Source organism: Hippopotamus amphibius, chromosome 9, assembly GCF_030028045.1.
Source record: "Hippopotamus amphibius kiboko isolate mHipAmp2 chromosome 9, mHipAmp2.hap2, whole genome shotgun sequence".
NCBI classification, from domain to species: Eukaryota; Metazoa; Chordata; class Mammalia; order Artiodactyla; family Hippopotamidae; genus Hippopotamus; species Hippopotamus amphibius.
The window spans coordinates 90,676,584-90,690,805 of NC_080194.1; the positions used below are offsets into that span (position 1 = coordinate 90,676,584).

The 14,222-nt window shown below is 53.9% G+C and overlaps 1 protein-coding gene across 4 annotated transcripts; it reads left to right on the top strand.

The window, feature by feature from the left end:
- The first annotated feature begins 169 nt into the window (after nt 1-169).
- Nucleotides 170-11,775, top strand: HYOU1 (hypoxia up-regulated 1). 4 transcript variants are annotated; one of them, XM_057750944.1, is made up of 26 exons: nt 170-252; nt 1,249-1,346; nt 1,588-1,681; nt 1,860-1,938; nt 2,092-2,246; nt 2,370-2,446; nt 2,884-3,065; nt 3,310-3,425; nt 4,212-4,404; nt 4,619-4,753; nt 5,062-5,144; nt 5,232-5,364; nt 5,536-5,723; nt 5,934-6,072; nt 6,863-6,923; nt 7,073-7,152; nt 7,563-7,748; nt 7,892-8,064; nt 8,145-8,232; nt 8,359-8,481; nt 8,633-8,766; nt 8,848-8,932; nt 9,573-9,813; nt 9,908-9,955; nt 10,232-10,282; nt 10,416-11,775. In XM_057750944.1, the coding sequence occupies exons 2-26, from the start codon at nt 1,256-1,258 to the stop codon at nt 10,475-10,477; spliced, it is 2,997 nt and encodes a 998-aa protein (XP_057606927.1). In that variant the 5' UTR covers nt 170-252; nt 1,249-1,255; the 3' UTR covers nt 10,478-11,775. The 4 variants fall into 4 exon arrangements, with proteins under 4 accessions (XP_057606927.1, XP_057606928.1, XP_057606926.1 ...); XM_057750945.1 differs by having other exon boundaries at nt 247-382; XM_057750943.1 differs by lacking the exon at nt 170-252 and adding an exon at nt 253-389.
- The last annotated feature ends 2,447 nt before the right edge of the window (nt 11,776-14,222 follow it).

Here is a 14,222-nt window from a genome sequence, read left to right on the forward strand (position 1 = left end):
GGGCCGCGTGACGTGGGCCAATCCACGGCCGGCGTTGGCAGTTTTCCTCCAACTGGTTGACGGGCCCCTCCGCTGTCTCCCCGGCAGCGGCCGGAGACGGAGAGGGGGCGGGCCTAAGACGTGGCCCAATGGGGACGCGCGCTGCGGCGACGGGGGGCGGGGCCGGTCCCGCGGCGCAGGGCCGGGCGGCGGAGGCGCCAATGAGCACACGCCGCGTCCGGGGCCGGCTGGTGCGCGAGACGCCGCCGAGAGGTTGGTGGCTAATGTAACAGTTTGCAAACGGAGGGGAGTTGTGAAGGGCGCGGGCTTGGGGGGCGCGCTGCCAGCCTCGTGGTCCGTCCGCCGCCGCGTTTGTCCCAGAGCTGGGGCCACAGGAGCGGAGGCAAGAGGTAGCGGGGATTGGGGATGGCGGTGGGGACCGGCCACCCCTCCTAGAGGAGGCAACGTGTTAGCTCCGGGGGTGGGTCGGTAGCGAGAGTGAGGGCCGCACGGACGCCGGTGCGTTTGACTCCGCAGCCCTGTCCCCGGGGCGCCCCCAAGCCTTAGGGGCCCCCAAGCCTTAGGGGTGGGCCGGGACCCGTTTCCGGGAGTGGGAGCTGCCGCCTTCGGCAGGTGAGGCTTAGGTGAACTCGGGGTACTCGGTACCCGCCCGGCGCGGAACCTTACAGTTCCAGGCACAGCGTCTGTGTAGGCAGTAGGGCCGGGGATGGGATGGAGAAGAGCCGGCGGGACAACCGCAGGGATGCTGAGGATGAGACAGGCCCTTCTTCCATCCCAGCCTTCCCCAACGTCACTATCTCTCAGTTCCCGTCCAGGCCCGGCCCGGCCCGGCTTTCTCCGCCAGCGGGGGAGCTCCAGGTGTAGGAAGGTAGTTGAGTCCTGGGCGGGGATCCCTGGCCGCACCCCAGGTGTCTGACAGCAAGGATGGTGCTGGGGTGTGCCAGTTGCTGCCTATGCAGTGCACGGAAGGCCCTGGTCTCCTTCTTCCTGTCCTGCTACCTTCTCTGTTTAGGGAAGTGGTGGCTGGAGGCCAGGATCCATATTGTTTTACCTGGGCCTTTGTGTGGGCACTTCTGAGGATAATGAGGGTGCTTGGTTCTCATTAGGAGGGAGGGGAGGGGATGTAGACTGCTCTGCTCTGGGTGAGGATGGAGTAGGTAGGAATCGTAAAGCTTCTCTTTCCTGATGAAGTTCCGCCTCCTTCACTCAGGGCATCCAGTGACAAGTGTTGTTTTTCTCCTCCCCCAGGGACACAATGGCAGCCACGGTCAGGAGGCAGAGGCCGAGGAGGCTAGCCTGTCGGGCCTTGATGGCTGTGCTCTTGGCAGACCTGTTGGCACTGAGTGGTGTGTACCCCAACAGAGGCATTGAAATCTAAATGAGTGAATGGAATGATGGATGATACGTGATGGAAGGGGGAATGAGGCTGGTGATCAGAAACCTCTGGACTCTTAGGCTGCCAGACCCAGACCTTTTCCTTTGTCTGCTTCTGTCTTACCGTCTCCATGGAAAGCAGTGTGTTTTGATTAGCAGGGCCTCTGGAAGCGGGGGAAGAGGGGCTAACTGACAGATCTGTTTCCCCTTCAGACACGCTGGCAGTGATGTCTGTGGACCTGGGCAGCGAGTCCATGAAGGTGGCCATCGTCAAACCTGGAGTGCCCATGGAAATTGTCTTGAACAAGTGAGGACGGCCCCAGGGTCAGGTTGGGAAAGGGAGTCTGCGCCGCAAGCCACAACGTACTCTTCATAGTGCCCTCAGTAGACTTTGGCATCTACATGATTGATTGTGTATGGGATGTTGAGGTGCCTGAGAACACACCCTGCCATAGGTACCTGGTCCCATTGTCTCTTTTTCTCAGGGAATCCCGGAGGAAAACCCCAGTGACTGTGACCTTGAAAGAAAATGAAAGATTCTTTGGAGACAGTGCAGCAAGCATGGTGAGCTAGCAGCCCACCCTCTCCCCAGAAGCATTGGGCAGAGGAGAGGAGGTGACAGACCCGAGTCTGTTCCGTGGTCAGTCTCTGCGGTAGGAGGTAGGTGATGGCTGGCTTGGGAACTTAATACTCTGCTATTTCTTTACCTTCTCTCAGGCCATCAAGAATCCAAAGGCTACGCTGCGATACTTCCAGCACCTCCTGGGGAAGCAGGAGAATAACCCCCACGTGGCCCTTTACAGAGCTCGTTTCCCTGAGCATGAGCTGGGCTTTGACCCACACAGGCAGACTGTATACTTCCAAATCAGCCCGTGAGTGCCCTGCTGGGGAAGGTGGGCTCAGCAGGCCTGATGGGATCCCCATTGGCATGTACTCACCATTGTCCTTGCCTCCATGCCTGGCCTTCCTTGCCTCTAACTGCCCGCCTCCCCCAGGCAGCTGCAGTTCTCACCCGAGGAGGTCCTCAGCATGCTTCTTAATTATTCCCGTTCTCTGGCTGAAGATTTTGCAGGTGAGTGGCCAAGGTGGGGCCAGTGACAGCTAGGTTCCTTAGGGACTAGAATGGAGGCAGTTTTGCCTCCCAGGGAACATTTGGCAACATCTGATGACATTTTTGGTTGTCACAACTGGGGAGCTACTGTTACAGCTACCTAGTAGAAGCCGAGAGTGCTGCCAGACATCCTAGACTGCACAGGCCTGCCCCCCAAAACAGTTATCTGGCCCAGGGACTTCCCTGGCGGTTCTGTGGTTGTGGTCCCTTCCACTGCAGGGGGCATTGGTTTGATCCCTGGTGTTGGGGAACTAAGATTCCCACATGCTGTGCAGTGCAGCCAAGAGTAAAAAAAAAAAAAAGAATTATCTGGCCCAGAACTTCAGTTGTGCTGAGACTGGGAAACCCTCATTTAAGATATGGAGCTGGTGGGAACCCTGTTCTGTTGTCCCCTGTAGAGCAGCCCATCAAGGATGCAGTGATCACCGTGCCAGCCTTCTTCAATCAGGCTGAGCGCCGAGCTGTGTTGCAGGCTGCGCGCATGGCTGGCCTCAAAGTGCTGCAGCTCATCAATGACAACACTGCCACCGCCCTCAGCTACGGTGTCTTCCGCAGGAAAGATATCAACAGCACTGCCCAGGTGAGCCCAGAAGGAACTGGTGCCCTGACTTGTAGGGTGGCTGAGTCTGATGATGGAGGCCATTTGACTCGTTTTGCATCGTGTTTGCATGGCTGGCCCTTGACAAAATGCGGCAACAGCCCCCTCGCAGCCCCTTTTGGAGCTGTTCAGCTTTCAGTTGAGAGTCGGTGCAGCCGCTTGGAGGCAGGCAGGCACCCTGGAGATGAATAAGGTTCCTGTGACAGTGGCCTTGATGTCTCTACAGAATATCATGTTCTATGACATGGGCGCAGGCAGCACTGTGTGCACCATCGTGACCTACCAGACAGTGAAGACTAAGGATGCAGGGATGCAGCCACAGCTGCAGATCCGGGGAGTGGGGTAAGTGGGTGCTGGAAGGAGGCTGCTTGCTGAGATACACTCGGGTCTCGGTTTCTTCTTGGAGGGGAAGCTGCCTCACTTTCCTGTTCCCTGCAGGAATCCTCTCCTGGTTAAAACATCAGTCATTGTAGGGTACCTCTCCCAAAGAGCAAGGGATAGATGGAGATCAGGGGAGGACAGTGTGGGAAGATTGAAGGGCAGGGAATGTCTCGAGCTGCTGCTGAGGAAATCCACAGGCCACAGGCCACATGTGGAGTGTCAGATTCAATTATTTTTCTGTTCTTGGCATTTCCAGTTTGCTTATCACTGATGTTATCTTATTTCATGAGCCCATTCTTTTCTTTCCATCTTTACCACTTCCATGCTAGTCTGAACTACCATCGGCTCTTACCTGCAGAACTGCAGAAGATCTCTCTCATGCCAGTGTGGCCTCCTCCAGTTCTCTCTGTATCTCAGTCAGAGCGTTCTTTTCAAAATTCCAACCTGACTATACCTCGTTTCTTTAAAAACCCTTCAGTGGCTCCAAACCAATTTCACATTTATGTGATTATCTGGTTGCTAGATTATAAATTCTTTGGTAGCAGGGGCCCAGTCTTTTTTTTTCTTCTCACAATTGCATCTCCAGAGACAAATACATACTTTGATGCCCAGTAGATACAGTTGAATTTGAAAAGGCAGATGCCTTTTGCTGTGAGGTGTCAGCCGTGCAGGTGAGAGCCAGGTTCTGTGTGGATGAAGGAACCCTGTGTGTTCCTCATGCTTTTCCCTGTTTCCTTTCCTGCACAGGTTTGACCGCACCCTGGGGGGCCTAGAGATGGAGCTCCGGCTGCGCGAGCACCTGGCTGGACTTTTCAACGAGCAGCGCAAGGGCCAGAGAGGGAAGGATGTGCGGGAGAACCCCCGTGCCATGGCCAAGCTGCTGCGTGAGGCCAATCGAGTTAAGACTGTCCTGAGCGCTAACGCTGACCACATGGCCCAGGTGCTCACATGTGGCTGCTTGAGGGCAAATATTCCCCACCAAGAGGATGGAGGACCCTGCCACCCTGAGCTATACTCCTTGTGCCTGGTTTGGTCCATCCCTTCTTCCCATGCTTCCTGCCATGCTCCCAAAGTCCTGTTCCCTTGGTGTCTGACCTGCCCACCCAGAGAGCAGGACCTGGGCGAGACATCTGACCCTGCTCATCCTCCCCCAGATCGAGGGCCTGATGGATGATGTGGATTTCAAGGCAAAGGTGACTCGAGCAGAGTTCGAAGAGTTGTGTGCAGACCTATTTGAGCGGGTGCCTGGGCCCGTGCAGCAGGCCCTGCAGAGTGCCGAGATGAAACTGGTGAGGGAGTCGTCGAGGTGGGCGTGGTGGGGAGACAGGTGGGATAGAAAGTGATGAGGTGGCAGGGAGGAGGGATTAGGAACCTCAAGGAGGAGTCGGTGCTGAGGAGGTGGGTTAACTTGTGCTGACCCATCTCCCATTCTTTTTTTTTTTTTTTATTAAATGGTTCACATGCTTAGTTGCTCCGCTCATGTGGGATCTTCCTGGAGCAGTGATCGAACCTGTGTCCCCTGCATTGGCAGGTGGATTCTTAACCACTGCACCACCCCGAGGAAGTCCCCCATCTCCCATTCTTTTTCCCCCTGCAGGATGAGATTGAGCAGGTGATCCTGGTGGGTGGGGCCACTCGGGTCCCCAAAGTTCAGGAGGTGCTGCTGAAGGCTGTGGGCAAGTGAGTGTGGGAGGCTGGAGGGCTGAGGGGAGGGAGGCCAGGCTGGGAGCTGCAGATGGATGGTGCTGAGGCTTGGGACGTTCACAGGGAGGAGCTGGGGAAGAACATCAATGCCGACGAAGCTGCCGCCATGGGGGCCGTGTACCAGGCAGCGGCACTTAGCAAAGCCTTCAAGGTGAAGCCGTTTGTCGTCCGAGACGCGGTGATCTACCCTATCCTGGTGAGTAAGCCTGTCTGATGGGGTGACCGGCTCCCTTTACCTCTCCCAGGGCCATCCCCTCTGTCTGCTCTAGCCTGTCGCTCTTTCTTCCTGCCATTGGTGTTGCCTGCCCCTCTCCCCCCAGATCCTGCTCTGCTTCTCCAGCGTGCCTCCCCTCTGCCTGCCATGTAGGTGGAGTTCACGAGGGAGGTGGAGGAGGAGTCTGGGGTTCACAGCCTGAAGCACAACAAGCGCATCCTCTTCTCCCGGATGGGGCCCTACCCTCAACGCAAAGTCATCACCTTTAACCGCTACAACCACGACTTCAACTTCCACATCAACTATGGCGACCTGGGCTTCCTGGGGCCTGAGGATCTTCAGTGAGGGCGTGGGGCAAGATGGGGGCACCAGGGCGGGAGGGTCTGGGGTCTGAGGGTGACACAGGGGAAGCAGGTTTTGGGCTTGGGGTTGGGGCCGAGCTTCTGCGGGAGGTGCTTCCATCCTGAGGGTGTCCTCGGGGAGGGCCCTGCATCTCGTGCTGGAGGCAGACTCGGGGGGCTCCCCTGAATGGCTCTCTCCTCCCCACCCAGGGTATTTGGCTCTCAGAACCTGACCACGGTGAAGCTGAAAGGTGTGGGTGAGAGCTTCAAGAAGTATCCCGACTATGAGTCCAAGGGTATCAAGGCTCACTTCAACCTGGATGAGAGCGGCGTGCTCAGCCTAGACAGGGTGAGACCAGGAGACCCTGTGTGCAGGGCGGAGGCCCAGGCCCCACCGGCCTTGACTAGAGCGGTTCCTCACGGTATTAGAACATGATAAACGAAACAGGTTTTGGAGTTAGATAGATCTTGGGCTAAACAGAGCTAACCCAGGGACCTGGTGTGGGCCATCTCAGAGCCTGTAAATGTTCATGGACGTAAGTCTCAGGATGTGTGGAGTGGCTGAGGAACCTGTTTTTAAAGAACAGATCTGGGGACCTCCCTGGTGGGCCAGGGTAAAGAATCCGCATTACAATGCAGGCGATGCGGGTTCGATCCCTGGTCAGGGAGCTAGGTTCCCACATGCCTCGAGGCGACTAAGCCCACGTGTTACAACTACTGGGCTCACGAGCCTCAACTAGAGAGAGAAAACCTGCACGCCACGGCTAGAGACAAAGCCACGCGCTGCAACGAGGAGCCCGCAAGGCACAGCTTAGACCTGACAAGGCCAAAAAAAAAACAAACCAATTCTGGGTGTTAATATCTTTTAGAACATACTGTGGGCAGTAACAGCCCCTTGTGTTGAGGGGAGAAGTGTGTGGGTGAGTGGGGGAAGAGCTCTGGTCCCCTCTTCAAAGGGCTCAGAATCAGCAGGGGCAGAGGTGCCTCCAAGAGCCCGTGGAAGGAGGCAGGTGAGAGAACAGGCCCACGCACCCGCAAGTCACGTGGGTGTGCCTGAGCGGACACCCACCAGGCGGGATGTGTATGGAGAAAAGGTGGGTTAGCATGTGCATTTCTCCACCTCGGATCCTTGTTTTCAGGTGGAGTCTGTGTTTGAGACGCTGGTGGAAGACAGCCCAGAAGAGGAATCTACTCTGACCAGTAAGAGGAGCGTGTACACGTGTGTATGTGCGAGAGAGAGAGAGGGTACTTGTGTGCATTTCGGGGAGATGGGCAGGCCACGCCTTTAGGGTTGGGGGGGTAGTTAGTGCTGTGGTCCCCTATAAGTCTTTGGATTTTCTTCTTTCTAGAACTTGGCAACACCATCTCCAGCCTGTTTGGAGGTGGCAGCACCCCAGATACTAAAGAGAATGGTACTGACACTGTCCAGGTAAGGCCAGGATGGAGCCAGGGGAGCACGGAGGATGGTGCTTGGGACCAGATGGAGGCAGCAGGGGGTTGGGGTTGGCATCCCAGCTGCCAAGGATGTGATAGACCTCCCCCTTTTCTCAGCCCGAGCCGAGTTCACCATACCCTCCTCTGGACTCTGAGCCATCCCTGTGCTCGAGCTCCACGGCCCACCCTCATCTCCAGACACTTTTCCCTTGTTCAGCTAGACTGCTGTAGTCCAGATGCCCACTGCCAATTTCCATACAGTCGTCCACTGTCTTCCCCAAGCCGTGTCACGGGCAGTGAGCCCCTCAAAGCAGAGCCGGAGGACCTGGCGTTGCCGAGCCAGTCCTAATACTTAGGCTCTGCTGGTGACTGTTATCAGCAGGTGTGTCTGTGGTTGCTTCCCAGGAGGAGGAGGAAGGGCCTGCTGAGGGGAGCAAGGATGAACCTGGAGAGCAAGCAGAGCTCAAAGAGGAAGCAGAGACCCCAACGGAGGACACCTCTCCGCCCCCACCCCCTGAGCCTAAGGGGGATGCAGCCCCTGAGGGAGAAAAGGCCACAGAGAAAGACAGCGGGGAAAAGCCTGAGGCCCAGGTGAGCTCTAGGCAGAGTGAGGCCAGCCTGGACCCAGCGGCTAACGGGACAGGTGCCTGCCTTGCTTCTTGTCCCCCAGGCCCCTGCCTGTGGAAGGCAGAAGGGACAGTGCTTTCCCTGACATCTTGGTCTCTTCCCTGCAGAAGCCAAGTGAGAAGGGGGAGGCAGGGGCTGAGGGTGTCCCTCCAGCGCCAGAGGAAGAAAAGAAGCAGAAGCCAGCCCGGAAGCAGAAAATGGTGGAGGAGATCGGGGTGGAGCTGGTGGTCCTGGACCTGCCTGACTTGCCCGAGGATGAGCTGGCCCGCTTGGCCCAGAAGTGAGTAAAGGCTGCAGGTGTGTGCGGGGTAGGCAGGGCATGGAACGGCGCCCCTCATGCCTGCCGCCCCTCGTCCACAGACTCCAAGACATGACGCTCCGGGACCTAGAAAAGCAGGAACGGGAGAAAGCGGCCAACAGCCTGGAAGCGTTCATCTTTGAGACCCAGGTTGGTCAGCTAGGAGGCACACCTGCCTCGGGACCTGTGTCTGGGGATCGGGGGCGGGGGGGTCCTGCTCCGTGAGCCTTGCCCCCAGGGCCCGCTGCATGGTTGAGTTCGTGGGCACTTCCTCAGGACAAGCTGTACCAGCCTGAGTACCAGGAAGTGTCCACTGAGGAGCAGCGTGAGGACATCTCTGGGAAACTCGGTGCCGCGTCCACCTGGCTGGAGGATGAGGGCTTTGGGGCCACCACAGCGGTGAGGAGCTTCCCAGGACTTGGCAGGCGGGATGGGAAAGGGAGAAGAGCGGGGGTGTGAGGCCGTAAAGAAGGATGCAGGGCTGGTTCCACGGCTGCCCCGTCATCCTCTCAACCCTTCTGCTGCCCTCTCCCTCCCCCACATCCATCAGATGTTGAAGGAGAAGCTGGCTGAGCTGAGGAAGCTGTGCCAAGGGTTGTTCTTTCGGGTGGAAGAGCGCAAGAAGTGGCCCGAACGCCTGTCTGCCCTCGATAACCTCCTCAACCATTCCAGCATATTCCTTAAGTGAGCGGCCCCTTTGCTTTTCTTCCTCAGTCAGTTCTGCCCCCGTCCCTCCTGGACTGATTGTCTCCTCTCTGGCTGCAGGGGGGCCCGGCTTCTCCCAGAGATGGACCAGATCTTCACTGAGGTGGAGATGACAACGTTAGAGAAAGTCATCAATGAGACCTGGGTAATTCCCACGTAAATGCTTAACTGGAGACTTGCCTGGCGAGGTGGGTTGTCCTAGGCAGCGTGGGAGATGCGGAGAAACGGGGACTCAGCAGCCTCTGCCTCCTGGCCTGGCAGCTAATTGGGAAGGCAGAAGATGGATGCGTTTGAGGCCATGTCAGATTAGTCCCAGACTAGGGTCGTAGCCATGAGTTGTCACCTAGAGGAGCAATAGAGCCCATCCCCGTGAGGTTAGAGAAAGCTGCTTTGAGTTGCTGGGACTTGGGCTGGATGCAAAAAGTGGGCCAGGGTTTGGGGAGGTGAGAATGACTTGTCATGAGAAACAGAAACTGTTTTGGATGTGGGGCTTTTTTTTTGAACCAGAGCTCAAGTGGAGAGAGGAGAAAATAATCAGGTTCAGCTGTAATTAGTCCGTAGTAATAAGATGTAAGCCAGAAACATGTAGTTTGGGACTCCCTGGTGGGGAGCCTCAAATGGCATTGTGAGGAGTCTGCTTATCTCTGAGGCTGACAGCCACAGACAGCAGTGATTTGAGGTCTGAGGGAAGAGCCTGAGGTTGGTTGGGGGGTGTGTTTCATCTGGGAGGGAGGCATCTGCTGCCTTCGTGGCTGGCTCCGAGCCTGTCCCGGCCTCGCCCACAGGCCTGGAAGAACGCAACCGTGGCCGAGCAGGCCAAGCTTTCTGCCACAGAGAAGCCCGTGTTGCTCTCAAAAGACATCGAGGCCAAGATGATAGCCCTGGACCGTGAGGTGCAGTACCTGCTCAATAAGGCCAAGTTTGCCAAGCCCCGGCCCCGGCCCAAGGACAAGAATGGGACCCGGGCAGAGCCTCCTGTCAATGCCAGTGCCAGTGACCAGGGGGACAAGGTCATCCCTCCAGCAGGTGAGGGCGGATTGCCAGGTTCCAGGTACTGCGGGGCAGGAAGAAGCTTTCCTTTCCCTCCTGGGACTACATTTTCCCCCTGGTGTCCCTCCAGGCCAGACTGAAGATGCAAAGCCCATCTCAGAACCTGAGAAAGAGACTCGTAAGTTGGGGAAACTGATTGGGAATATGGACATCACTTAGCCGAGGGGTCGGCAAACTGGCAGGAACAGCCTCCTTCCGGACGGCCCTTGAACCATGACTGGCCTTTACATTTTTTAGAACGTTATTTCCAAAACCAACACACGGAAAGAGACCTAGTGTGGCTCACAAATCCTAAAATACTTACTGTCTGGCTCTTTTCAGAAAAAATTTACCAGCCCTTCCGTGAGCCCCTTCCTTCCTGTGCAGACGCTAACCCATTCCTTCCCCAAAGCAGGATCTGAACCGGCTGACGCTGAACCTCTGGAGCTAGGGGGCCCCGCGGCAGGTGAGGACAGAGCAGCGCGTGGGGGGTGCCGGGAAGCCTAGCAGGGTCTGCGGGGAGATGCCTGCCCAGAACTGGGCCCATTACCTCCACCTCACCTGCTGTTGTTCCTTTGCTCTCCCCCAACTCCCACCAGAATCTGAACAGAAGGAGGAGCCTACAGGACAGAAGCGAACCTTGAAGAATGATGAACTATAACCCCCGCCTCCCAGTTCCCTAGTCCCCGCCCCCTTCTCTTACCACTTCTATTTATTAAACACCAAGGGCTGGGGGCGGGGTTGGTCCCTCCCTCAGAGGCTTAAGCTCCTCTTCTCTCACCTGTGATTGGAAGTGTGGAGAAGGGGAAGGACGGGACAGCTCACCAGTTCCTTCTGGAGTAGTTCTGTGGTTAAAACTAAAATTGTTCTGTTCCCCAGTCCCACCCCCTGGTTCCCTACCCACGCAGGCCCTAGTTTGGGAGAAATCACTATTATGTCTTAATTCTTTGCCTGTGGGTGGGTGAGAGGATCCTTTCCTCCCTCCCTCCATGAGATAAATGCTACACGGGCCAGTTTCTGCAGAGCCTTGGTTACCAGGGTTGGTTTCTGGCTCCTCTAAGGTTTTACCCTGAAAACCGCCGTCCCCATGCCTCCTCCCCGTGGGTCTCCTTGGCGTCCTCTTGCAAGCTGGGCAGTCCTCTGCCTCTTGCCCAGTGCCCTTCCATCCAGACTGCCTAAGTCTAGATCAACTCCCACCCACACATACAACCCCTGGTGGCCAGAGTAGGCAGGGAGAAAGTGAAGAAGGGAATCCAGCCGCCTCTCCAGGGAGTGAGGTGCGTGAAAACCCTGCAGCTCCCCGACCTGTGGACCCTTGGGCCTAGGAAAATCGCGTGGCGTGGCTGGCGCAGGATGCCAGCGTGGTGCAAGCACTATCGAAATCCCGGTGGCCTGGTACTCCGCGGCCCTTTGACTTCCGGCCCCCGTTCTCTCCCCTGTTGTTCTGCCCTCTCAGACAGAGCCTTTCCCTCAGCCCCTGGCCCCCTGGGCTGACCAAAATGTGCTTTCTACTGTGAGCCCCTATCCCAAGACCCTGGGGGCAGGAGAGGCTATGGTGTGAGTGTAAAAATGCCACCTCACTCTCTTGGAGGCAGGCCTTGTGGGGGAAGGAAGAGGGTATGGGCTGGCCTTTCTTTAATGTATTGCTCTGCTGGGATGGGGGCCCTTTCCCCACCAGGCCAATGTTGGGCAGCCTGCCCTCCAGGATCTCATCTGTAGCAGGAGCCAGGGCTGCCACCCCAGCTCCCAGGGCAAAGGGGAGCCTGGTTGTGTCTGTCTTTTTTTCCTTTTTTTTTTTTTTTGCCACATTGGCAGAAATGTGACCTAAGGGTCCCACCCCGTCCTATATGTTTGAGTTGTTTCACTAGCAGTTGAGGCTGGTTGGACAGGTTTGAGTCAAATTGTACTTTGCTCCATTGTTAATTGAAAAACTGTTTCAATAAAATATTCTTTTCTATAGTTTTTTTGCTGTGATTTTTTTTTTTAAATGTGCTTACTTCTTGAATATAAATAATGCATGTTTATTATGGAAATTTTGGAAGGTAGAAGTTTGAATACTTATATAACTACCACCAAAACATCATTAACATTTTGGACTTAGCTGAGATTCATGTATGTACATGAAAACAAAATTATGATTTTATTTTTTCCCTGACATTTGGATCCCTATATTCTGGGTATTTTTACCCATTTTTAATGTAACAACCTCATTTTACAAATAAGAAATCAGCGGTTCATTATGAAAGAGGTTCAGAGGTCCAGGGAATCAGAGGTATTAAGTGCTCAGCCAGGTTTGAACTTAATTCTGACCCAATAACCCTTCTGTTATTACCCTAACACAAGAATGTTGCTAGAGCTTCATTTTTTAAAAAAATATTTATTCACTTAGGTGTGATGGGTCTTAGTTGTGGCATGAATGAGGGATCTATTTCCCCGACCAGGGAATGTGGAGTTCTACCCACTGGACCACCAGGGAAGTCCCTAGAGCTTCACTATTCGTAACACTGTTAATTTGGGTTGTTCATCAGTTGTGATGGAGCCATGTTTTACCAAAGGAAAACCAATGTAGTCATTATCACTTACAGGAGATGTGTGATGGCCATGAAGTTTATGTTTTTCTCTAAAGGTTAAACAATTCAGACAAGTTTTGACCCTGGAAGCCTTTTTTTTCCCCCCAATAGACTTTTTTTAAGGGCAGTTTTAGGTTCACAGAAAAACTGAGCAGAAAGTACACAGAGTTCCCATACACCCTCTGGCCCCACACATCCACAGCTAACCCCAGTATCAACATCCCACACCAGAGTGGGACCTTTGTTATGATCTGTGAACCTACACATCATTATCAGCCAAAGTCTATAGTTTACACTAGTGTTTACTGTTGGCATTGTTCATTCTTTGGGTTCAGACACATGTATAATGAAATGTGTCCACCATTACATGTCAGAGTACTTTCACTGCCCTAAAAGTCCTCTGTGCCCTACAAATTCATCCCTCCTTCCCCTTTAACTCCTGGCAACCACAAATCTTTTTCCTGTTTCCATAGTTTTGCTCTTTCCAGAATGTCATGTAGTTGGGTGTTATACAGGATGTAGTCTTTCCAGGTTGGTTTCTTTCACTTCGTAACATGCATTTAAGGTTCCTCAATGTCTTTTCATGGCTTGATAGTTCATTTATTTTTAGCACTGACTAGTATTGCATTGTCCAGATGTATCATAATTTAATCATTCACCTACTGAAGGACAGCTGGGTTGCTTTTCCAAATGTCAATTATGAATAAAGTGCTATAAATATCTGTGTTCAGGTTTTACGTTTTCAACTCATTTGGGTATGAAATTTTATACATTTATTTTATTTATATATATTTTTAATTATTTACTTATTGGCTGCACTGGGTAGTCGTTACTGCATGCGGGCTTTCTCTAGTTGCAGTGAGCAGGGGCTACTCTTCATTATGGTGCACGGACTCCTCATTGCAGTGGTTTCTCTTGTTGCGGAGCACAGGCTCTAGGCTCACGGGCTTCAGTAGTTATGGCACGTGGGCTCAATTGTTGTGGCTCACGGGCTCTAACGTGCAGGCTCAGTAGTTGTGGCGCACGGGCTTAGTTGCTCCGCGGCATGTGGGATCTTCCTGGAGCAGGGATCGAATCCGTGTCCCCTGCATAGGCAGGCGGATTCTTAACCACTGCGCCACCTAGGAAGTCCCTACATATATTTTAAAGTTAACTTCATGACCATGTTACTAGCAATTTTTGAATATAAAAGTACTGTTTTTAAACAGTACTGTTTTTAAACAGCCACTCTCTCTACAGGGTTGATTTTGAGTCCTGTCGTTTCCATCATGAGGTAGGCATCATTAACAAGTTTGTGACCCACTGAATAGATAAACTATGGTTTATGTAATCTTTCCCTCTATCACTGCATACCTAGAGTGTTTCTGCTTTTCAGTATTACAAACAACAGTGACTACATTTAGGAATAATGTATTCATGATCTCTTAGGTTACATTAAAAGGCAAGAATATTTAAGGCAGTGGTTATCAATCAGGAGCAGTTTTGCCAGGGGACAGTTAGCAATGTCTGAAGGTATTTTGGGCTGTTGGTGGGAGGAGAGAGGGGTTTTGATGCTGAAAGCTCAGCTTCTCTGTACACTGGTGCCAAATCAAATCTCAGAGAGTTTTGGGTGAAGTAGAAAAGGAGAGCTTTATCACTTTGCCAGGCAAAGGGGGACACGGCGGACTCCTGCCTTGAAAAACTATGTGTCCCAACCCAGGAGGATTTGATGAGGAGTTTTATGACAGTACTTCCCAAGGGTGGGGTGCTGACAAGATTAGGGTGTGTACAGAGTCTCAGGTGGTCGGTTCTCCTAATCCGATGAGTTTCTCTGGTCCCTTTAATCTGACCTCAGGT